The sequence below is a fragment of the Vulpes vulpes genome, chromosome 8 (assembly GCF_048418805.1).
Source record: "Vulpes vulpes isolate BD-2025 chromosome 8, VulVul3, whole genome shotgun sequence".
Classification (NCBI taxonomy): domain Eukaryota; kingdom Metazoa; phylum Chordata; class Mammalia; order Carnivora; family Canidae; genus Vulpes; species Vulpes vulpes.
The window spans coordinates 80,057,506-80,083,356 of record NC_132787.1 but is presented as its reverse complement, the minus strand read 5'-3'; the positions used below and the strand labels follow the sequence as shown (position 1 = coordinate 80,083,356).

The window sequence follows — 25,851 nt, the reverse complement described above, 5'->3', positions numbered from 1 at the left end:
TTTTGTTTTCAACACTTAAGAAAGAAAAAACAACAATTGAGCCCCTTGCTTATTTTTAGAGTAAAATCTTTGGAAGATGTCCCCCACCTGAAGAAAGATAAAAATGTAGTTGGAAGAGTGGCAGAGGCCAGACAGCTCGGTACTTCCTTCCTGACACCTCTGAGGCACTCTGGAGATTATAAAGGGTTTGAAAATCCATTACTCTGCAACAATTGATGAAACCATTCCAGTCTTCTTGAAAGTACCCCCAAAACAGCTTTCTGAAAGAAATTAGAATTCATGAAAGCTGATTTCAGCCTCATCATTCATCGGTTTCCTCTAGAAATTTGTCTTATGCATAAAGTCCAATTAAAAGCTTTGACAGAAAGGTTGAAAAAATAGTTGTTGGCAGCAAACAACTATGAGATTCAACAATACAACCTCTTCTTTCAGGCTGTTTTATTATGTTTTTATGCATAAGTTATCCTAATATTTTCTTGAATTCTACTACTTTTCCTCTACAATAAAAGTTTTTGAAACAATATTTTGTTCCTACAGATTAAAGGTTAAACACTGGGACCAACTACTGAGTATTCACCCTGTGTCAAGAGAATACCATTTTCTTAGCTGGCAATTGAATGTGCTCGTTTTTAAGGGAGAAAGATGTATTATGGAAAAAGGAAAGAAATAAAGAATGTGAGACTTGTCTAAAACAGTCTAAATACTATGAGTCTTAGGGAAATATGATTTTGATTGGAGAGGGCACAGTTGATTTCTTGTCGTCTGTCACTGCTGATCCCCCATCAGTAAAAAGGGAGTAACGGTTTTCCTCTACCTCACTGGGGGACCAACTGTTCTGGTCCCCCTTAAACTGTTCTCCTCCTTAAACTGGCTTTCAAGTTTAAGCATTGGAAGTGCTTGTTTAACAAACAGGTCTGGTTGGTTACCTTATTCCTATGTATCACAGGAACACTGTCCAATGTGAGGCAGGGGAAAGGTAAGATAATTCACATTTCAGTTTATCTGGAAGAAATCCAGAGTTTTGTTATTTTTATTGTATGGTCTTCTTTATTTTATGCCTGTATTAAGTGGTCCCTGGTTATGATGTGAGAAATGGTTCAGAGACAACAAACTCATCTCAAAAAGGTACTTTCACTTAAATGCTTAGGGAGACCAAATAAAGGTTGTTATTAATAATGAATCTTTTGAAAAATAAGTTATAATTAAGGATTAGGCCCACAGGTATAAGGTCTAAAAAATTCAACCTTTATATATGTATGGAAAGTGAATTTTGTTTACTATTATGATTCTAAATATATTTACATATGTTCATTTTCCCAAATGTTCGCATTTTTAGTATCTTACCTATAACAGAGACTTTTAGTAACTCAATTTTATCCTTTAGGCCTGCAGCTTTCAGATTGTCACATGCACCTAATAACTGGGAGTCACTGGCATCAGCACCTACATAATATACATCCTATGAGGAAAGAAATTCATATTTTAAGTGTAAATAAAACTATTGGCATTTTACGTAGTTAAGAAAACCTACTTGCTTCTTCTCAAATAATGAAAATGAATTTAACAGATTTGTTAATTCACTTTAAAACAAATTTATAGTATTTTTAAAAAATGATATTCAATGGCAAAAAATTAGAATTGTTAATTTTTACAAACTATGTTTTACAATAACAAATGTCCAAAGAATTTGTGAATTAGCATAATCTGTCATGACTAATCACTGAAATTGTTCACATTTTTCTAAACTTGTCATATTATTTTAAGAAACACAGCAATTTAATTAACCCTTCATAATCTATTTTGACAACAATAAATAGCAACTCATATAAGCAAAGCTAATAGTCCTAAAAAGACAATCTACTTGTAAATAACGGGGTATTGAATATACATCTAATGATTAAAGTAAATATATTGCTTGGTTCGTCAAACTGTAGAACTTACTGGCCATTCTTTAGCAGCTTCCAAAAGTATTGTTCCAAGTCCACACATCGGATCTAAAACAAATGCACCAGCCTACAGACAGAAATATTGATTTGGTGTTATTCAGCCTATCATAAATATGTATTATAAAAGAAATCTAAAACTCAAGGAATCAACATTTCAAGAGTAATGATTGCTTTTTGCACTTTATTAGGAATTTCAGGTGGCTAAAGCCATAAGGCAGGTGTATGAACATTAGGAAAGTTTCTGGTGTGGCTAAATTGCAGTGAGTGAGAGAGAAAATGTGGTGTTCACATTAGAGGTAGCTAGGTGAGTCGGTCAAGATGCACTAGGTTATGCTGCATGTAATAACAATCCCTAAATTTTAAAGGTTGAAAAATACACAGCTCATGCTACATTCCTCACAGATGGGCATCTGGTGCTTCTGCTTCTTACTCTGGAAGCCAAACTCATGAAGTGGTCACCATCCAGAGCATTGCCATTACTGTGGCACAGGGGAAAAAAGCATGACAAATTATATACTAGCTCTTAAAGATGCCATCCAGAAGTGAGACACATTACTTCCACTGACATTTAACTCGCTAAAGTATGTTAGTCACATGACACCCATAAATTGAAGGGGCCAGGAAAGTGTAATCCTACCTGTGTCTGGGAAAAGAGGAAATTTGGAGAAAAAACTATTCCTATTATGGAGGAGTCACATCATGTCACATCTTGTAGGTACTGCAAGGATTCTGGTTCTATTAGGAAAAATAGGAAACTACTGGGGGGTTCTAAGCAGAGGAATAACATGATATTACACTTCAGTGGGATCACTCTGGCTGCTTTGCAGAGAATGGATCAGAGAAGGGTAGGAGTGTTAACAGAGAGGCTAGTTAGGGGATACAAACGGGAAATGATGGTGACTTGCATTAAGAGTGGTATTGGTAGAAGTGATGAGAAGTGGAATGTTAAGAATGGCAGTGATAGGAAATGACTTTGTGACCTGAGCAACCGGCAGAGTTCCCTGTTACTGAGATGGGAAGAGATGGGAAGAAGCAGCTTTGAAGGAGACAAAGAGTATAGTTCTGGACATGTTAATTTTGAGCTACCTCTTAGATGAAGTATAGACGTCAAGTGATTTGTTGAACATATGGGTCTAGAGTTCAGGGGAGAGGTTCAGGCTACAGATATAAAGTTGGGAACACTAAGTGTTAGTCATAAATGATATTTAAAGCATCAGAACTAGATGAGTCATCTAGAAAGTGAGAGAAGTTAAAAAAGAAAAGTCTATGGGTTGGACCCTGGTGATCTCCTAAGTATAGACGTTGGTAGATGAAGATTCAGCAATGCATACTGACAGCAGCACATACTGATGTAGGAGGAGAACTAGAGTGGTGTTCCAAAAAACAGTGGAAAAAAACGTTTCAAGAAGAAGAGTGATGACAGTATCAAAGTGCTAAGAGGTAAGTAAGATGAGCAGTGTCAGTGGAGTGCTAGTGATGACAGCCTGCTGGAAGTGGGCACAAGAGAGAAGGAGAAGATAGGAAGTACCGATGCCAAATATGGACAACTATTTTTAAGAGTCTTTCTGTAAAGGGAAGCAGAGAAGGAGCATGTGGGTTCAGGAAAGGGTTATTTTTTTAAAGTTTCAAGATATTAAATCAAGGGTACATGCTGCTGGGAATGTGCAGTAGAGAGAAAAGTCCTGAAGTAGGCATGAGGTAATAGAATCCAGTCAGCAAGTACTGGAGTGAAATAAGGACAGTTCACTTATTGTGATGATGGTAAGGCAAAGTATGTGGGCACAGATTCCAATATGTTGGTAGATTTGGTGAGGAGAACATGTTGAAGTTTTTTTCTGATTCCAATATTTAAGTCAAATAAGAAGCAAGAGAGTGAAAAGTGTGGGTAAGGAAATGACTGTAATGGCAGAACACAGAATCCAAGCTGTGAATGAGGGGTGAAGACAGGTGGTGAATAATGGACAATGGTAAGTAAGGTCAAAAGACTAGAGGCCCCAGGGGTTAAGGAACTGTGTGGTAAGGTGCTAGAGGAATTGAACAGGAAGGAGAAAGAGGCTGAGAACAGGATTCTTGAAATTGATATTTTTGGAAGGTATATCCCTCAGGGTCTAAGATACAACTAAGGTAGATCATTAGAGGTAGGGAAGCCAAGACACTAAGGGATCAGGTTACAGAGTGGACATTGAGATCCTAAAGAACTAGGACAGCAATAGTGTCCTATACTCTTGTAGAAGTGACAGGAAGAGAGGTCTGCATGTGACTGGATAGTTTCAAGGCATGTTCTTTAAACACACAGAGAGGTTCTAGGTAAAAGGAACAATGAGGAGCAAGCAGGACACCTACCACCTCTAGCCCCATGGTCCCTTGAAATGTCTACAGAGGAAGCAGAGTGCTCAGTGGAGAGCCTGGTTTCAGTCAGAGCCAGAGGGCACTTAATGGAAAGAAATATAATGTCCTTCAGGAGAGAGAGAAAGAGAGAGAGAGAGAGATTGATTTTCCCCTGAGCAGTAATTCTAAGGAGAGTAGCTGATGGATGCCCCATGAAGGGACGGTTAAGTAAAAAGAATAATGATCTAAATGACAATTTAGTTAAAAGTAACAATGGTCTGAGAACTAATTTTTATTAAGATCTTAATATGTAGCAAATACTGTGCTCTTCCTCCTCTCAACTTGGTCCATGCTCCATTATGTGATCTGACCTTAAATATATTCAGTATCTTTATGTTACACAGTACTTTCTCTAGCTATGACATTTGGGTACACAGGCAGAAGTAGACAAGTATTTTCATGCCTATATTAGTAACTAAGATTTGTAGAACTTGATTTTCCTTGTTAGGATATTGAGGAAGGAAGACAGTTTGTGGTAAATGTGAAAAATATCTAACATCCTTATGTTTAGATTTCATGGTTAGTGGCACTGACATACCCAAGGTTGGATACTGGGATAATTTACACTGTGGGTCATTATAATGAAGAATATGAGGACGAAAGGCAGGCAGGGACAAGGGGGGTGGCCCACCCTAAGAGGAAACCACCCTTAAAAGGATTTTATAACACCCTGGAAGGGCCCTCCACTCTTTCCCATGTGATAGGTACATGACAAAAACCTGATTGGGTGACAAGAGCACGGAGGGTTAATCGGATTAAAAAAACTCACAAAAACTCTCTTGGGTCCTTTCCCTCTTTGGGAGCTTTGTACTCTCAATAAACTTTGCTTTATTATCACTCACTCAATAAACTTTGCTTTGCTGCCCACCACTCTTCATCTGGTCTACCTCTTCATTCTTCGAAGTGGAATGACCAAGAACCACGGATACTAAAGGAAAAGAAATCCTAAAACAAATACTAAACTCCTCCAAAACTACTGTGCTGTGCTACTTCTTTCATGCTTTAGCAGACTTCCTATGCTGGTGGTCACATTTAGAGAAACAATCCTTACTCTAGGTTCTAACAAGGCAAACTCACAATAAGGGAAAATTTTATCAAACATTACTTTGGATATTTTAATTTACTTTCTACTTTTCTGACAAATGGATGTTTATGTCAAGATGAAGGTAACATTTCAAACTTGTATAGGGTGGTTATATAAATTTATATTTATATAATACATATATATGTGTGTATATATATATAGTTATATAGTTATATAAACTGTGGTGAGATCACTGGCAGTTTGGTAACCATAACTCTCTCTCCCTAGACTAAAAGAAATTTGGAACTAAAGATTAAAATCAAATAAAGAAGGAAAACATGGATTCTGGGAACATGATAATCTTAAAGTAGTTTTTTCCTTTTCTCTCAACTCCAAGCTATTTATTTCCCCTAAGCCCAGGTGATGCTCAGACATACAGGCAACTAGTGCTAAGAGAAAGCCCTGGGCTTCATTTGGGACCCAGAAGGAACTGGTATGAGGCCTCTCAGCCATGGCTGGGTGGGGGATTAGAGACTAGCACTGAAGCCCAGAGGGGAAAATCACTGGAATGGGGAGAACCTGGTCTTCAGAGATCTATAGATCTGTAGGGAGACCAATAAATAGAAAAGTTTTCACCTAGATATAGAAAAGTTTTCAGCCTGGCTGACAGATTCTCTTTATACTGTCAAGCCCAGTGGCACCAGAGATCCATTGGCCTTCTACTATTAATAGGATTTTAGCCATTTAAAATATTTTAATAACCAAAGTTGAGTCCCAGTGAGCCAAAGAGAAAATAACAGCACATCTAAAGGGCAGGGGTCCATGAGTAGCAAGAGAATAAATAGGCAGAACAATCAGAACATACATCTAGTGAAACAGAACTCCTGGAGAAGATAGATAAGTATTTGAACAAAAAAATTAAGAGCCTCTAGAGGTATTCAAATGTAATGTGCACATGCACAAAACTTTTCAAAGCTAAAAGACCATGATTTTTAAGCTAAAAATTCCAATGAATAAAGTAGAACATCTCTCTATGACTCTTGTTATAGCTTGGAAAATAATGTTCAAGAATAACTCAAAATGCAGATCCAAAATATAAAGAGATGGAAACCATGTGAGAAAGGACAAGCAACTTGGAGGATAGTTCCAGGAAGCCTAACTTGTTTATGATCTCAGAAGCAGAAAAACAAAGTAGTTTATAGTAAAACTAAAGCAAGACAGTTGAGTCAATAACAATTGCATAAATAGTGAAAGATAGAGTGCCTGAGCCAGAGAAATAACAGTAACTTTTATAATTATTATGTAATCCAAATAATTATTATAACTATAATTATTATTGCCATTGCAGCAGCTAATACTTAAACATTTTCTATATAACACACACTGTTCTAATCACTTAATGCTACTTCACTTAATCCTCACATGACCCAGGAGCTTTTTTTTTTTTTCTAAAGATTTGTTTATTTTAGAGAGAGAGTGCATATGTAGGGGCTGGGGGAGGAGCAGAGGGAGGTAGAGGGAGAGAATCTGAAAAGCAGACTCACTACTGAGCAGGGCAGTGCATCGCAAGGCTTGATCTCACAACCCTGAGATCGTGACTTGAGCTAAAATCAAGAAGCTGACAATGGACTGAGCCATCAGGTGCCTCTCCCCCAGGAGATTATTATTCTCATCTTGCAAATGAGAAAATGAGGCACAGAGATGTTAAATATCTTGCCCAAAGTTTCCCAGTAAGTAAGTGGTGGAGCCAGAATTAGAACTCAGGCAGTCAGATACACCAAGTTCTGGGTTGAATAAAAAACACACATATGTAAGTATATTCTGCTAATATTTCTGAACTTCAGAGGATTTTTTTCTTTCAAGGTTTTATTTAAATTCAAGTTAGTTAACATATAGTGTAGTATTGTTTTCAGGAGTAGAATTTAGTGATTCATCATTTGTATATTAACACCCAGCACTCATCACAAGTGCCCTCCCTAATGCCCATCCACGTAGTTACCCCAACTCCTGAACTGTAGAGAATTAAAGAGAAAAGTCTTACACGCATCGAAGCAGAAAGACCAGGCAACTATAAAGGAAAAGGAAAATCACACTGGCATGTACTGTTCATCTAGAACACAGGAAAGTAAATGGCAATGAGACAGCGTCTACAGACCTTGAGGGAAAGGGACCACCACTCGAGATTCTTACATCCAGCCAAGATGGGTATTTATCCCAGGATGAAAAACAAATTTGAGGATATATAGGAGTTTCAGACAATGCATTATTTGGATACCACACTTGAGGAAATTACCTTAGATAAGACTTTAACCAGCCAACAAAGAAACCAGAGCAGAACCAAACCTCAAATAGGGAAAGACAAAGTGAAGAACAGTGGGGAAGAGTGACATATCTTGTGGTATGCCTGTGTGTAATATACAGAAAAGCGTGTGTGTGTATACATAATTACACCTTCGTGGTTAAGGATGGGCTGTTAAATATAAGTGCTAAATAAGAACTTTTGCATCAGAAGGGGCATATCTCCGGGAAGTTTTGACACATGGTAAATAATTTTGTTCAATCTAGTAGTTGGGGGTTGGGAGTGGAGGGGTATAAAAATGTTTCAAAGGTCTCATTACAGTGAGGAGTCAAGGTGGATTAGGAGAAGAGAAGAAAAGCCCTCTAGAGGTCTCATGATAAGGAAGAGGGTAAGTTTAGAGTGTCTTGGTGGTGAAAACAGTGTCTGTAAACAGCTGATATCTTGTTTTAAAGAAACAGCAGAGTCCCATGTGCTTAATCAAGAGAGGTGGGAACAGCAACCATTAGAACAGAACAATAAAGTATAACCTCCAACCTCAAGGACAATAATGAAATGATTATCAAGTAACTTGATCAAACTGGCAAAAATAAAACTAAGAAACAATATAAGAAGTAATAAACAGTAAATAGAAGGAATATAATCAAGTATGTCTGTCATAATACTAAATTCTCTCACTGGCAGACAGAGACCATTGGAGTGGTTAAAACAGCTGTGTGTTTATAAAAAAAAATTACTGAAAGCACAGTTGAAAATAAAGCAGTGGCAAAGAAATGCAGCAAACGCAAGAAAAAAAAGGAGTAAAAATATTAGTAAGACATGAAATTTAAGTTTAAACTCACTAATCAAGATAAAGAGAACTTTATGTTACAATCAAAAGGCACAATTCCCGATGAAGCAATAAAAGTCATTAAATGCGCATATACCAAACTAGACAGCAGCAGACTAAGGCAACAACCAGCAGAAGTGCAAAAAGTTAAAAATATAAATACAGTAACATAATGAGATTTTGAAATACCTCTTTCAGAATTGTGCAGTTAGGAAAATAATAATATAGCAGACATTTCTTGACTAAAAAAAAAAATTATTTTCTTATGTCCACAGAACACTTATAAAAATTGATCCAGATCTTGGTCACAGAGAAAAACTCAAAATTTAAGAAATAGAGGTTTTATAGGCCACATGATTGTGACATAAAAGATTAGAAATAATAAAATGTAGCTATCTTTGAACTCAGCTTTTTCATATCAAAATACTCTCAGAAGTTCAACATATATAAAAGCATATCGCTGTAGCAGTTCATAAATATAATGGCAGCAGAAAGAAAAAGATAGAAAAAAAGAGAAATGAAAAGAAAGGAAAAGAAAGCTAGCAACCAAGATGTCCATCAATCAGTCGATTATTATACAAAGTACCTTGTTATTAATAAGAATGCAAACATTTTCCTTACCTTAATTTCAGCGAGAGAGGCCATTGCCCACGCAATGGTAGACCTCAGGCCTGCTGTCTTGATGTAAGCTCTGCTAGCTAAAGGAACCCTACAAAGAAAAGTAACAAAGTAACGCCCAGTATTACTGGATAGTCTAAAGAAGATCATGATATAAATAAAAATGATTAACTTGTCCATATCAACATATTCATCTAAGAATCCCCTCAATTACAGAATAGTTTAGCCTTATTAAAAAATACCTTCTCTAATTGGCACCTTGTCTAACCAGCCAGTGTGACACTTCAGAAAGGTAAATTTGTGGGGTGCCTGGGTGGCTCAGTCAGTTAAGCATCTTGCCTTCCATTCAGGTCATGGTCTGAGAACCCTGGGATAGAGCACTGTGTCACTGGACTCGTTGCTCAGCAGGGAACCTCTTTCTCCCTCTCCCTCTACCCCTCCACTGGCTTATATGCTCTCTCTCAAATAAATAAATAAAATCTTAAAAAAAAAAAAAAAGGTAAACTTGTTAGACAACTGAAATTTAAACTCTTAAGAAGTGTCTGACTTATACAAATCTAAACACATAGGGAAATCTCTCTCAAACGTTAATATATTTTTCTTTCTGATATGGAATACACGGGAACTTTTCTTGCTGATCTGGAGTCAAGAGGAACATATTGTTCTCTGATACAGATGTAGTATGGGAAGTAGGGCTGAATGGATGCTAACCCTTGAAATCTGTTTTCTAGAAAAAGATTGCTTTTGTAAATTTGCTCTTTGCTCATCTGCGTCTTTCTCAAAAGATGAAATGAAGCATGACATTGCATTGTCTAAAATAATTTATGGAATGAAGAGCTGAAGTAGACATCTCTCAAATGAGTTCACTGGCCTCCATTATGTATTACTTCATACTTTATCCTCTACCTCATCACTGCTACTATCAGTGTTTCCAGATTTGAAGGAAGTTTTCAAAATATTATTTCTATCTTTCTAATGCAATGAACAAGCAAGCTTGAGAAAAGCTATTACAATCACCCTAACCATTCCTTTTTTTACGTTCTGGCTTATAGATGCCTAGATGTGAGCTCAGAGCAAATGGGGTATTCCTATTGAATTTTTATAATCTTTAAAAATATTCCATTCTTAGAATCTAGAAAAAGGATATCTAAATCACATTATAGTATGTAAACAAGGATGTACATATAAAATGTTTTGAAGATACCAACAATATTTAAATGCTTCCAAGGAACTAGAAATCACTATTTTCATCCAGCTAGCTCTTTCTTCCCAAAGCATCTAGAAAAGTACCTGTTACACGATGTGTCCAACAAATATTTTGGAATAAGGAAATAAGTCATTTGCATTTGTTATCATATAGTACCCTGCAAGATCAGAGAAATACCTGAAGTAGATTTTAAATACTGGAAATACTCTCCCACAATAAAAGAATAATGACAATAAAGTTTATAGAATCTTCAAATGTGAATTTTAAGAACTATGTTTCTATTTTAATAAAAACTCCAGATGCCAACAGACTAAGGGCCTGTGAAAATCATTTAATAATAGAAATAATTAGATATAATTTTCAGGATGAATCATGTAATCAGTGAATGATTGTAATCAAATCTTTTATAGCTCTAACTGGCCAGATTAAATCATATGCATTAAGCACCAAGAAAACACTTCACTGGCTCAAGTAAAGAACCCAAATGCTTTGCTTTTAGCCCCCTCTGGTATACTGACATTTCATATGATAAATAAGAGGATAAATTCTTACTTTTACAAACTCTAAGGGACAAATCTGAAGCTTAGAGAATAAGATCTACCTGAACACAGGGATTCCCACCACAGAGTAAACATCATTTAGATGTATGAAGATCTGAAAGAACAAATAGATGTTAGAACAGAACAGGAAATGCATTACTAAATGCACTGACAATTTGAAAACTTCCATTTTGAAACTATGTTTTATTTTTAAATTTTATTTTTTTAATAATCTATATTTTAATAAAAAAAAAATCTAAGGCCCTATTTGTCATATATGGAAAGATGTTCCATAATACTTTTTCTTGAGCAGAGAAAAAGTAAATTTTTAGTACATTCCACTGAAAGAGTCTGAGGATAACTCAGAATACAGGGAATATGGAGAATCATGTTCTGAAGAGATCTTGAGTTTTTTCTCCCCAGAGATTCTCTGAATTATCATCACTGGATCAGACTTTTCAGCACTGTGGGTTAGAAAAGACTTCCTAAAACCAATCTTAATTCCAACTTCAAACAAGACTTGAGGTCACACAGGACCATCACAGGCTACACATATTTCCAGGGTAACAAAATTTTCTTCAGGCCAAAGATATCATAGCAAGGGTGACCTTTTCTCTATTTTCTGTAGGTGAGCTGCTTCTTCTGTACTGTCCTTCTCCTGTTAGGCCATTAAGAGGATTTAAATGTCTCAAGTTATAATTAGTAGCTCAATTAAATTTTAAAAGTTAGAATTTTACTTTAGTAGTCTGATGAGTTCGTGGAATATTCCGACTCAATGTTTGACCTCAAGAGCATTTGATCTCTGATACTTTGACTCCAAGGTTATTTTTACTATATAGTTTAATCAGAATTACTTTAACATTGACAAATTTTTATTTAAAAAGAATGATCTGGGATGGACTCCACTTTGTAAATTTAAATCCTTGATCATCAAAGCTAAGCTTTCCAATTTTTTGCATTATTCATTTTAGCAAAAGTATTTATCAGGATTCTTTTCTAATTAAAATCGATAATCAGAAAATACACTGATATTTTTATACTCAAATGTTACTGAGACTAGCTTCTTCCCACTATAAAATTTTTTCTCTTAATTTTGCAGAACAAAATTTTTTAAGGTTTGAGTCTTCTGTTAATTTTGGTCACAAACTTTACTGTATGATTTTACTGTTGTCAATTATGCTAATAGCTATTATTAATTACATGAAATGGCTGATAGGAATTAAATGAGCTATATTTATTTAGGACCTAAACTATACTAAACTATGAGAAAACTAATTCTGAGGCAGTGATATGTGGCCAAGGAGAATTGGGGAGATGGGAACCAGCAGAGCACAAGACAAGAGAAATGGAAAGGGGAGACAGAAGGAGGACACTCTCATGTCAAAACATTCTTGGGGTCAAAATATTTTTCATGACAGTAATGAACATACATCAAATATTATTTTGGAAAAGTGAAAATATCAAATGGAAAACACTGAAAAATAAAACAACATAAAATTCTGATATGGCTAGCTATTATTCCATTTAAAGGTATGGAAGAATAAATTTATGAGTCAATGAATCATGAAAATGACTAAACTACCTGTCAAATTTATCAGATGGTTTTCAAAAAGGTGAAAAAAATATTTTTAAGACTTATTTATTTGAGAGAGAGAAAGAACCATGAGGGTGGGGGGAGGGCCAGAGGGAAAGGCTCTCAAGCACATTCCTGCTGAGCACAGAGGACCCTGAGATCATGACTTGAGCAGAAATCGAGTCAGACTCTTAACTGACTGAGACATCTAGGCACCCTGTGAAGAGTATTTTTAATACTAGCTTTGATTTCCCCATATAAGTATTTACTTTGTTCCAATGAAAAATCTCATGTAACTTCATTAAGTTAACTTTGAAAATAGAGAAAAAAAAAAAGAAAAACATGATCCCAGAATCCTAACAAAGCCACTATTACATACTACTGAATTTTGTGTGGACCTTTTGGTTTTCTATTCATTTGTTTATTTTTTTTTTATCATTAGCTAGAATTTTTTATTTTAGACACTTGGTACATATTATAGTGATTGCAGAGGGGGATCTCTGAATCCTTATAATAAATTTTTAAAAATTCAACTGTGACAAAACAATTCCATCCCAAAACATCTTATTTGGATAAGACATTTCAACAGTGAAAAATACTGGCAAAACTATCTGTACTTTTCTACTGCTAAAGAGAAAACAGACTGCTAGATTCATGTAGACAAGCCTTTTAAAAAAAGTCTGAAGCAAAACTGAAAAGTACAATACAGATAGTTGACATTGTCTTTAAACAATTAGGTTATAGGCATATAAAATAAAACATTCAGTACCTCTAAATTTGGATTCCTCAAATCTGCTTTCCATCCAAACTGTTTCATAACAGCAATTCCAATTACTCTTCCTACCTCCTGAAAAAGCAGAAAGTTATAGAAAAGAATACTAAAAATGAAAATTTTACATTTAAATGTAAGCAAAAACTAAGAGAGCATGTAGGAAAATCAAGTCAGACTATCTGGTAGTAATTTAGGGTTACAATATTAAAATATGACACGTGTTTTCTGTTCAAGGCAATAGTAGGAAATAGATGTGAGATGAAAGATGGGCTATTTGAGCTACTATAATCTGTTATATTTAGAAACTACCAGAATGATAGCGTTAGAGTCCATCTTTAGGGTCTCTGAGGCTGGCCAAACAAGGACCAAGACCTGTGCTCTTATGTTAACAAACTTTGCTAGGGCCAAGTGCTAAAGTGTTTTGAAGGGAACTGTGGTGTTTGCTTTCCCCTAGATAGCTGAGATTTTGAGTGCATTTGTGTATTTGCGTCTGGGTCCTTGACAATCATACATACAAGGTATAATGTAGAGCAACCATCTAATAAAACCAATATAATAAACCAGAGCTGAAGAGAAACCCGAGGATAATAATAGTAGGATTTCCCAATGTAAAGAGTACCTATGAGTTTAAGGAAACTTTGAGGGAGAAAGTAAAAAAAGGAGGAGGCCATTACATGGAATGGCATACCACTACTCTTAAGCATCTGAGGTAAAGTTAAAAAGGAAAATGCATTTTTAAAGAGATTTAATTATATGAAATTAGGCCTAGTTATCTGCCAAGGCTGAGTTATCTATTCTGTGAAAGACTGTCCTCTCATTTTAAATCTAAAGAGTGGTTAATTCTTTTAGAAAATGGAACTTCATCCTGGGAGGTAAGTGTACCTGTGCAGTAAAGGTCTTTGCAATAGCTCCACTGCAGCGACAAGAAACTCTGAAAGTCAAGTCCTTCTGGTTTTGGGTATCACCTGCTTTTACCACATCATTCTGAAATGCTTCTTGAGATTTTTCTCTTTTAGTGAGAAAATCTTGCTCCGGTGTTTCTTCTTCTATTTCCTTTTCCAGCTGGCATTCCCTACTCTCTTGTAGCTCTTGCATTTGTTCTGTTTTTAATTTCTTAGGATTGATGATGTCATTTTCTTCTACTTTTCTTTTCAGTGGGTTAGCATCTCTTTGAGAAAGTTTACCTTTTTTTGTATCAAGTTCAAGAAGATTTTTCCAAATTGAAATGGCATTCAACCAACTTTCTGGATCATCGTTTACAAGGTTTTGCATTTCATTAAATATTTTTCCTAAATAAATAAGATCTTAGTTTATCCTATATTGAAGCTTTAAAGACAGTCTATTACATTAATCGCCCCTAAATTCCATTACCTCTATTTCTTTAAAATAAGTTTTACTAAATTGTACATGAATAGTGAGTTTACTTTCACCTGGATTTATAGAACTTAACATAAGGCTATTATGCAAAATAAAGCTCATTCTTATATTTCATACTTAACATCAACACTATTTTAAAATTCCTATAGAGTTATCATATATTTTAGCAAGATCATTTGTCCTATGATAACATATATCTATACCTTCAATATATGCATAGAGCTAGAGTATGTATTGATTTTTGAAATAATGCTGATTTTGCTTATAAAAACTAAGTAAAAAAACAGAATAAGTTGCAAAACAGAGCTCAGAAACAGACCAAATGAATACTGAAACTATCTTAGACCATACAATATAGCATGCATCCTAAAATGAGTTTTCAAAAGGTAAGATTTTAGATACACAAACCATTCATAACTGAGGGACTACCAGCATGCTCAATATAGTATAATATATATATTTTTAGGATTTAATTTACTTATTTATGAGACACACACAGAGAAAGGCAGAGACATAGGCAAAAGGAGAAGTGGGATCCTTTGGGGAGCCCAATGTGGGACTTGATCCCAGTACCCTGGGATCATGATCTGAGCCAAAGGCAGACACTCAACCACTGACCCACCCAGGTACCCCTGGTATAATCTTTTTTTTGATGAACAAAGTTTATCAAGTTGACCCAAGAGTAATTACTATATCCTCTAAAGATGAGAATGTGTGAAATATTGGGATGAAATTATACTGACCCCATGGTATAACTCCTTAGGGTCTGTTTGCTTTATAACAAGTTTTCTGACCTGTTTTGATTTCTTGCCATTTGTATCTTTATTGACACATTTTTAGTACAGACCAAAATACAACATGATCTCTTATGCAAAATCAATAATTAAAACTAAGTTTAAGGCCATGTCTAGTCTAGCAGTATCTGACCCTTTTTTGGTGTTTCCATTAAGATCCTTAAATTATTTTAGTAGCATAGTTATAAAATTAGAGAGTGGAGAGGGAATCTCTTAAGCTCCCTTTAACTGTAATGCTTTATAAATGGGTATAAATTTATTCAAAACCTTAAATTTAAGGTCCCTTAAGCAAGAAATTGTATTACATAGTATTTTTTCCAATTATATATAACTCACTGGTTAAAATGTATAAAGTGACAGTTTTGATCAACTTATTAAAACGATGCATTCTTGGTTATTACATGTTCCTAAGTCTAAATAAATGCAATGACCCTATGTATAACTAGAGAAGGTGTCTGAACATCGAAGAGTTGTGATTTAGGATACTAACGCTTAGAAAATAGGTAGCAGATTGCAGAGAGACACAATTAGGTGATAATATGATTAACATGGTGATAATATTCAGGAAATACAGAAAATACATAATTAATGATCCCACAGGTATGAATGAATCTTCAAAATGTGCAACGTACAAATTATCAAGCAGAAGACTGTAATATACAGAATATCATGGGGGTAAAGGCAACAGGTATATACCGTACCTTTATTTACAGAAGGAACATTGAGTGGAAACTTCTTTTTAATGAGCAAAAATAATCTTTCTGCAGATTTTAATTTTTTCAGCATATTTAAGTCAGAACAGGTGGTGAAGAAAACTTTTCCTGAAATATATTCAACCTAAAGACAGAAAAGATTAGTCCTGTGTCAGAGAAAGAATCATTTCCTTTTTCCTCTCTTAATGGATTAAAACAGTGTCTACATTGACAATAAAAACCACCATTTCTTAAATATGTACTATTTGTCAGACACTGTACTAGGCACTCTGGATACATTTTCCCTCTTATCCTTTTAACAACCTTCTAAGATAGATTTTTATCACCCCCATATCTCAGATTATGAAACTGAGGCTTAGATAGATAGGCTTTGATAATCTATATCAAAGTACCTTATGTAAAGTGTGCGTGTGTGTGTGTGCCTGCACAGGCACAAACAAACCAGGTGACTAGCCCAAGGTTAACATCATCAGTAGGCATTTATTAAACACTTACCTCATGGTCTACTGGGAAGCATCCAGCATATATTATATATTCTAAAGTTGAATGATAATTTATATATATATACATATATATATATATATATATACACACACACACACACACTTTACATACACTGGCATACAAATTGAAATGTAAAATTAATAATAACTTGAATTTAAAAAATTTAATATAATAAATGCACTGATAGACTTGCAGGTACAAGGTATAATAAGTAGCACTGAATATGGAACCGTCATTAGTAAAAGTCTCAGGAAAGAACTCTGGAGGATTTGGGAAGACAGATTCTAACATTCTAACAGAAGAACAAGGGCAAGATGCAGAGGTGGGAGTGACAGCCTGGCTGAAGTAAACTGTAAGTCAGCATGACAAAATTTGCTATGTTATGCGGATTGATAGTATCAGGTGGATGCATAGCATAGCTCAGGCCAGTCTGATAAATGGTCATGGAAATTTGAGTACCCCAGATGGTAATGGTCAACCATTATAGACTTTTTGATGAAAGCTGTGACAGCACTGAATTAGCTAGCAGAAAAAATTACTTTAGAAGAGGCATAAAGTACTGAGTGTAGGTTGTGATGTTGGAGGAAAAAGTAGATCACTGAGGTAGAAATAATGAGATACCTGGCTGTGGAACTAGAAAAGGGATAACAGCAAGAAACATGCATCACACATGAAAGAGGTTTTGGAGGCAGGATGGGTATATGGTAAAAGCCAGAGAGGAAAGGAAAATAAAAAATAAGACTCACTGAGTTTGTAGTGAGACTAGACTATAGTGAGTCTAGTGAGGTATGGCAAATGGTGCTCAATACCAAGGGAGTCCTAAAACTTTTGGGTTCAACCCAACCCTCTCAAGCTCAGGATGGATGTGGATTATCTTAAAATTTTCCTTTTAGTGGTGGCCATGGGCTAATATGGTTCTACTAATATGGTTATCTACTAGAACTGAGGTAACGGGGAACTTGGGGTATCCCATGTGTTTAGGTAGTTCCCATTCAACAGCAACTTGAATTCCAAGTATTTTTGTACTTTTGATCTGATATGGTCTAATCAAGCTTTTGGGATGGTAATTTCTGGGGTTACCATTCTAGCTTGATTAAGAAGAATCTCTGCAGAGGAGCCCTAAACTGACATCAACTAAAATCCAAATACTTCATTATAAGATTAACAAGTTTTAGGGATCTAATGTGCAGTATGGTGAAAGTTGCTAACAGATCTTAAATGTTCTCACCCCCAAAAAAAGATAGTAATTGTGTGACTGGATGGAGGTGTCAGCTAATGCTATGGTGGTGGTAATCATTTACAATATATAAATGTATCAAATCAACATGTTGCACACCTTTAACTTACACAATGGTATATGTCAATTATATTTCAATAAAGCCAGAAAAACAAATAAAAATAAAACCCACAATGGTATATGTCAATTATATTTCAATAAAGCCAGAAAAACAAATAAAAATAAAACCCAAATATCTTAGGTACCAGCAATGCAGCTGACCAAGATAGATGGAGAAAGCAGGGAATGAGAAGAATGTTTAGGAATCAACATTTAAGGGGATAAGGAAATAAAATAAGAACTTCTAGGTTCTAGAATTTACTTCTTTCTCATTGCAAAGGTGACATTTTCCCACAAAAAAACCAAAACTAAATATATATGTTAAAATGCCTAGAACTTGAAGGCAGCCCAGGTGGCTCAGCGGTTTAGCGCCGCCTTCAGTCCAGGGTGTGATCCTGTAGACCGGAGTCCCACATCGGGCTCCCTGCATGGAGCGTGCTTCTCCCTCTGCCTGTGTCTCTGCCTCTCTCTCTCTCTCCTCTCTCTGTGTTTCTCATGAATAAATCTTTAAAAAAAAATAAATTGCTTAGAAATTGAAAATAAAAGCAGTAAATAAAATAAACTTGAAAATAAAGTTTTAAACAGTAACTTTAAAGAGTTTAAATTTTGGGCAGCCCCGGTGGCTCAGCCATTTAGCGCCACCTGCAGCCCAGGGTGTGATCCCGGAGACCCAGGATCGAATCCCACGTCAGGCTCCCTGCATGGAGCCTGCTTCTCCCTCTGCCTGGGTCTCTGCCTCTCTCTGTGTCTCTATAAATAAATAAAATTTTTAAAAAAAGTTTATATTTTATGTTACCTGACATAAAAATATAGCTGATATTAAAACCCCCATAAAACAAGTTAACAGACATGAAATACTTTGCCAAGATTATGGGGGAATTGAAGTAAATATTTTACAGAAAAGCGTATGGTTTTAAGATTCAAGTCCTATAAACAAACTTATGCAAACATCTAGACCAATGATTTTAACCTAGTCAGTGATCTAGATATTAATTTATAGTTATTTAACTGTAAAATGATCTTATCTTTTCTTACTTATTTGAATATGAAGGGAAACATTTTATCTTGATCTTCCTCTAAAAACATCATTTGGGGGAGGTGGGAAGAACACAACAAAAAGAAATGACTGAAAATCAAGTTAATTAAAAGGAACTAAAATATTTACTATATTTGGAGACTCAAACCATAAGAATGTTTTGAGGCATTAAAATGCTAAATACATTTTCAAAACCCAAACCAACATTATTCTATTTGAAAATTAAGATAAGGCCTGCATTCCTTTTACAAGTAATAAGCATGTGATCAGAAGCAGTTTACTAAACTGCAAAACAGTCACTACGAGAATCAAATAATCATATACACAAAAGGACGATAATGGTTTACCTTTGGTGAAGATAAAGTATTATATCTTAAAGCAATAGGGAGAATGAATTTTGGTGCTTATGAGTTCAAAAACTGCTGAAGCTGGTGTTAACTTTTTTCTTTGTTTATTGCTTTATCTGATCATATTCAATTATAATACTTAGGGGAGAAATGTGGCATTTTAGGATATTTCATCCTAATATTTGTTACTTGAAAATTTATTTATATATACAATCTGTTTTTTCCATTTTGGAATTAAATCATAACCAAGTGTCTAAAATCAGCTGCTTTCATGTCTAACACTTTTGAAGATGAAATAACAGTCTTATTAAAGTAAAAACAGTTCTGTTATCAGCTAGTATAGCTAAGGAGTTACCATTTTTGCCCTTCTTTTAAAATTCAAGCATTCCAGTCTAACACAAAAATGGAAAGCTTCAAGTCTAGGCAAAAACATGTAGAAAAATAGAGAGATATCAAAGTTCTCCTAATTCTACAGATGTAATTTAGTTTTAGAATTAATTTTAAATTGCTAGGTGAAGAGTTGAGGTGGCACATGAGCTTTTTTGATTCATTTCAGAAGAATTAAAAAATATATTTTACTTAATTAAAAAAACTCAATCTACAAGAAAAGTTGAGACTCTTAAAAAATCAATCTTGGGGATCCCTGGGTGGCTCAGCGGTTTAGCACCTTCCTTCAGTCCAAGGCATGATCCTGGAGTCCCGGGATCGAGTCCCACATCGGGCTTCTGCATGGAGCCTGCTTCTCCCTCTGCCTGTGTCTCTGCCTCGCTCTCTCTCTGTGTGTCTCTCATGAATAAATAAATAAAATCTTTAAAAAAAAAATCAATCTTATACAATTATCTCATTAAAAAAATAACTATGAAATAACCTGATTATCTGGTTAGATTCTACCCCACCACCGTCTATGACCAAGACCCCACTAAAAAATTAAAAATCAGTTGTCTTCTTAAGGTTCAGGACTCAAGTTAAAAAGTCTTTGCTATGTGGGTTTATAAAAACCAATTAATCCACTGACAGGGCCTTTTTGGCTAGCTGGCATTAGGTATACCTTTATTATATTGAGTGTTATCTTAAAAACATTCTTGCTATTATTGTTATAGTAAATAACAGTATTAAATACATTAAACACCATTATAAAATAAAGCTTGATTTTTCCCAATATATTTCTTTAAGATAGTCCAGGTAAAATAAATATATAGTATGTATGTATATAAAATATATTATACATATAAAAATGTATAATTATACAATATAGATTAAACATTTAAACATATCCAGGAACCTATAAAGAAGTTGGCTCCACCACCAGGAGGAAAATAAAAATCTAACCTGAATCTGAACAAACTCTAGATACAACTTACAAGATTCCAATTTACAGGAAATAGAGAGGACAGAGAAACATGCTAAACTACCCCATGGAGATATAATTGGCATTACCTAGACCAGTGGAAACTTCAATGGTGCTATCCAACAACATTTGGTGATGATTAAAATGTTCTATAACCTGTGTTCTCCAACGCAGTCACCACTAGCACATGTGGCTTCTGAACACTTGAAATGTGACTAAGAAAGTGAATTTTTAATTTTAATTAATTAAAATAGCCACCACCTCCTATTGGATAGCACAGCTCTAGACTAGAAAGGGGCCAGAAAATGATGCCTGGTGAGATAAGAATGGTCTTTACATTTTTAAAGGGATATAAAAAGAAACAATGACAACAAAGAATATGTAACAGAAACCACAAAGTGATCCACATATGTGATCTACAAAGCATAAAATATTTATTATCTGGACCTTTAAAGAAAAAGTTTTCCGACCCTTGCTCTATTAGACTATAAACAACCCTGCTTCTTTAACAATAATAAATTCCTGGGGGAAAAAAGAGAGGTGTAGGGAAAATCTATAGATTAAAAGGACTTAAAATATTTTTTTTTGAAAAATAAAAGAGACTTAAAAGATTATCAGTCAATCATTATGTGTGGCCCTTACTGGACTCCTCATTCAAATACACAAACTTAAAAACAAAAATGGCGTTTTGAGACAAGTTGAAATTTGAACAGTGATTTGATAAGAAATTATTTTTAGACATGATGATACTACGGTTTATACTGTAAAAAGAGCCATTATATGTATTATCTCTTCTATATTATACCATATGTAAGTCCTCTTCTTTTAGATATACAGTAGTCCCGTTATCCGTGGTATCATTTCCTGTCAATAGTGTAAGGTCAGTAGCATAAGGCCATGTCATAATGCCTACAATCATAGTCCTGAAGCTCCACCTTTTTTTTTTTTTTTAAGATTTTATTTATTTACTCGTGAGAGACACAGAGAGAGAGATGCAGAGACACAGGCAGAGGGAGAAGCAGGCTCTCTGTGGGGAGCTCAAAGCGAAACTCAGTCCAGGACCTGGGATCACGCCCTGAGCCAGGCGCCCCTGGTCACGCACTTCACTTCATCTCATCACTTTGTCATCTCACATCATCATAAGAAGGGTGAGTATGGTACAATAAGATAATTTGAGAGAGAGGGCAGGAGAGTGAGCAAGAGATCACATTCACATTTTTTATTACAGTATATTTATAATTGTCCTATTTTATTATTAATTGCTTACTGTGCCTAATTAACAAATTAAATTTTATTATGAGTACATATATTTAGTAGAAGACAGTATATATAGAATTGGTACTACCCATGTTCTCAGGCATCCACTAGGGGTCCTGGAACGTATCTCCCAAGGATAAGGGTGACCTACTATATAGGCAAACATTTACAGATGACGTGATATTTTGAGTTTGCTTCAAAATAACATGGAGGAGCATTAATGGATCAGAATTCACTATGGGATTGTGCTTGTAGCCAGTCGATGAGTATATAAGATTCACACTATTCTATTTTTGTTTGAAATTCTCCATGATGAAAAGCTATACAGAATACACAGGATGTTTTCTATTGCAAGCTGCATGTTGGAGGAAGCACCTAATCAGTTACCTGAGGGGAGAAGAGTTTGCAAGTTAAAATGCAAATGACTGGGCTTGTGTACATTCCTACTGAAAGAGGTTTTTGGGGGTGGCCACTGGGCCATGCATTTTCAAAAAGCACCCTACATGACTCTTAGGTTCACTAAAACTGGAGAAACACTGATTAGAAAGGTGTGATTAATTTGTAAAAGTAAACAATCACTTCTAAAATAATTTGTTTTGTAAATTCAGATTTTACAATATTAACTTTCTTGCAGCAAACCAGTTTCTAACAGAGTCTCGTTACTGCGTGAATGATTTTAAGTATTCCTGTGTAATTCACTCATTGGCAATATTTACTGATCACCTATTAACTGCAAGACATTGTGTTATACATGCTATGGATCTTTACCTCAAGGATTGCTTTAATCCTTTTAAGTAGGTATTATCATCTCCATTTTATATCCAAGGAAAGTAAGACTCAGAAATTTGAGTATGTAGCCCAAATTTAAAAGAAGATTAAGATTTGAACATGTCTTTGGCCTCTAAAGTCTTCATACACTCTTTTCCATGCTGTTACAAAAATGACCTACATGCTTTGGGGCAGTTCCCCACTATAATTTAATGCAGTAGTAAAGCACATGGCTTCAAAGCAAGAAAGATTCAGATACAAGTCCCAGCTCCACCCGGTAGCATCAGTTTTCTCTTTACTTCTTTGTAAAATGGAGGGAAAAATGACCTATCACATAGGATTCTTTTGAGGATTAAGTCATACCCATTGTACATAAAAGCATCTGACACACTTTAAGTGCTTTATGTTAGATGCTATCATTATTCTTTCAAAATTGCCTTAACTTTGAGAGTTTATATTAGTGAAACTGAGATGGAATTTCAGAGGTTATTTGTTCAGATCCCAGTTCCAAGTATATCCTTAAAACATACACAATCAAAATATAGAAATTCCAAAATCTCTTGACATTTAATTCCTCCCATTGCCAATAAGTCTATCCCTCTAATTAACTGAAATTGGTTTTTTTTTTTTTCTGTGATGAGCCCCCTACTCACCCCCGCCGTGCACTCTGTATCTCCTTTTGTCTTTAGAGAAGATGGGGAACAAGCAGAGAGGATAATTTTTCTAATTAGACATACTCCAATTGGGGTAAGCCTTCCATTTTTCATACTAAGAACTCTAAGTTAACATTAAAAAAAAAAATCAGTGCAACATGATTGTAATGGTTGCACAGTAGTCAAGGAACTGGACCCAGGTACCTGGCCTGTCTGGGTTGGACATGATTATATACTTATACCTAAGCTCATGGACAGCTTGGGTTTGAATCCCAGGTCTGCCACTCTACATGACTTGAATAATTTATTGGATTTACCTGTGCTTCATTCTCCTTTTCTGTTAAATGTAGAGCCTACCTCATATGGTTGTTGTGAAAACTAAGCAGGTGAATACAGAGTAAGGACCTAAGACACACAGTAAATGCTTCATGGATGTCAGCAGTTCTTACACTGTTGCTTTTTTTTAGATTATGTACATGCAACACTCTATTAAATTCTGGGACCCAAACCACAAATGGATGGTAATCTAAGACTGATGCCATTTTTTTTCATGACCCCCTCCCTGTATCATCCACGCCCCCAACTCCCTCACCACAGAAAATCCTTTTGTGGCTTCCAGCTCTGCAGGGCCTGCTAGAGTGGCACGGTCAACTTCATCCAGTAAGCTTTCCTTTTCCTAAAACACACATCATTCACACGGTCATAGAGAGCCCATCAAGTTACTGGAGTCTGTTTCTACGACATCTGTTCCCTCCGCTTTCATGAACAAGCTCAGCATGTTCCAGAACGGAAACTCACGTGGAAAAAACCTTGTTCATTTCATTGAAATGAACAGAAAATACCAGCAACTGTCAACTTCCTCCAGCAGTTGGACTATGAGGCCTCCGAGACGGTATCATATCGCTTTTGTAGCTACTGTGAATCGGTGTTTTATTTTATTTCTTTAAAGATTTTATTTATCTATTCATGAGAGACACAGAGAGAGGCAGAGGCACAGGCAGAGGGAGAAGCAGGCTCCATGCACCGGGAGCCCGACGTGGGGCTCGATCCCGGGTCTCCAGATCACGCCCTGGGCCGAAGGCAGGTGCTACACCGCCGAGCCCCCCGGGCGGCCCTGAATGGGTGTTCTGGGTGTACTTGACGTACCCTGTGTCGTACAATCCTTCCAACAACCCTGTGAAGGCAACCCAGCCATGGTCAGGAACCTTGACAGGGTCAAGTGACTGAGCCTGAGGATGGCATTTGTATTTAAAGGGTGCAGGAAGGCTTCGGACTCCGACAGATCTAATTCCAACCACAGGCACTGTCCTCCTGTACCCGCCTTTAAAGCATCCGAGGAAATAACTTGCCCCAACCCCCCCTTCTAGTAAAACGACAGGCGTGAGAGACGCGCCGTAACAGACGTGGAGGGGACAACGACTGGCGGTTCTTTCCAGCAGGCATTAAAGGATGTGTCAGGACTCCGAGGCCCGGGGCTGTCGCCTCTGTGGGTCCGCGGTTTGCGAGCTGGGGCCTCGCGTCGCTTTCCAGGGTCTACACGGGCCTCGGCGCGGAGGGAGCCCGGGCGGGTGCAGGGCCGCCCTCCTTCCAGCCGGGGCGCGCAGCCAGGCCGACTCACCTGCGTGGCCGCCAGCCGCGCTCGCACTTCCCGCATCAGGAAGGGCTCCAGGCCGCGGCCTGCGGTGCAGAAGAACCGGGCGCCCGCTGCAGGCCGAGGGCCGGCAAGCACCGGCGTCGCCGCCATGTCGGCCTGCGCGCGGCCCTGCCCCTCGGGGGTCACGTGGCCCGGGCGCGCGGCGCGTGCCCGTGTGGAGGGGTCACGTGACCTGGCGCGCGGCGCGTCCCCGTGCCCCCCGCCGCGTGCGCGGGGGCGGGGGGGTGCGTGGGGGGGTCTAGTGGGGCGCCCGGCGAGCGCGCTGGGAGACCGCGGCGTGGGGGGGCCTGAGGGGGGGCGTCGGGGGCCGGTCCCCGGGAGCGGGGGCTGTGGGCCTGCTGTGTTAACTGCTCGAAACTTGCCTGATTAGGCACCTGGAATTACTTAGACTCGCAGATGGATGGGATACAGTTGGGATCCGTTATCGGATCTATACAAACGACTTGTGTCATCTAACCCATCTGCCTTATTTTTGAAATTGAGGAAGTTGGCCCCTAGGCAGGCCGAGGCACAGTTAGTGGCACGGCTGAGGCTCGTCTCGGTACCCAGGGTAATGAGCTCGCTTCCATTTCTCCCAACTTTCCCCTCTCCTCTTCTCCATCCTGTCCCACTACTCTCCTCAAATGAGGAGCCCTCTTCCGTCTTCACCAAGAACTGGGCCAAAGCTGGGAATCCTCGGGATCGAGAGCAGAAATCGCCACTCTCCGACGGAGTGTTTTCACGTTCATAAAGCAGGTCGCATTTCTTGCACTATTAAGTCAACCACCAAGGTAAAGAGTGCACCATCTGGTTGGGCCACCTAACTCAAGTGGCTCTCTTAACGGTATTTGAAGAGGCTTCTTTGATTTTGAATTTTCAATTGGCAATGAAAA

The 25,851-nt window shown here is 36.9% G+C and overlaps 1 protein-coding gene across 6 annotated transcripts in view; it reads right to left on the bottom strand.

The window, feature by feature from the left end:
• The window catches only part of THUMPD2 (THUMP domain 2 tRNA and snRNA guanosine methyltransferase), a 53,930-nt gene extending 28,820 nt beyond the window's left edge, over window positions 1–25,110 (bottom strand). For 2 of the 6 annotated variants that reach the window (XM_072767240.1, XM_072767239.1), the window contains exons 1-7: window positions 24,944–25,099; window positions 16,065–16,200; window positions 14,075–14,481; window positions 13,190–13,267; window positions 10,910–10,962; window positions 9,105–9,192; window positions 1,942–2,013 (exon numbers count right to left, since the gene is read on the bottom strand). In XM_072767240.1, coding sequence (XP_072623341.1) covers window positions 1,942–2,013; window positions 9,105–9,192; window positions 10,910–10,962; window positions 13,190–13,267; window positions 14,075–14,481; window positions 16,065–16,200; window positions 24,944–25,069 — 960 coding nt within the window. In that variant the 5' untranslated portion in view covers window positions 25,070–25,099. Of the gene's footprint in view, window positions 1–1,344; window positions 1,460–1,941; window positions 2,014–9,104; window positions 9,193–10,909; window positions 10,963–13,189; window positions 13,268–14,074; window positions 14,482–16,064; window positions 16,201–24,943 lie in introns of those variants that run through there. The other 4 variants (XM_026018981.2, XM_026018982.2, XM_072767242.1 and 1 more) reach the window with 4 other exon arrangements.
• Between the last annotated feature and the right edge of the window lie 741 nt (window positions 25,111–25,851).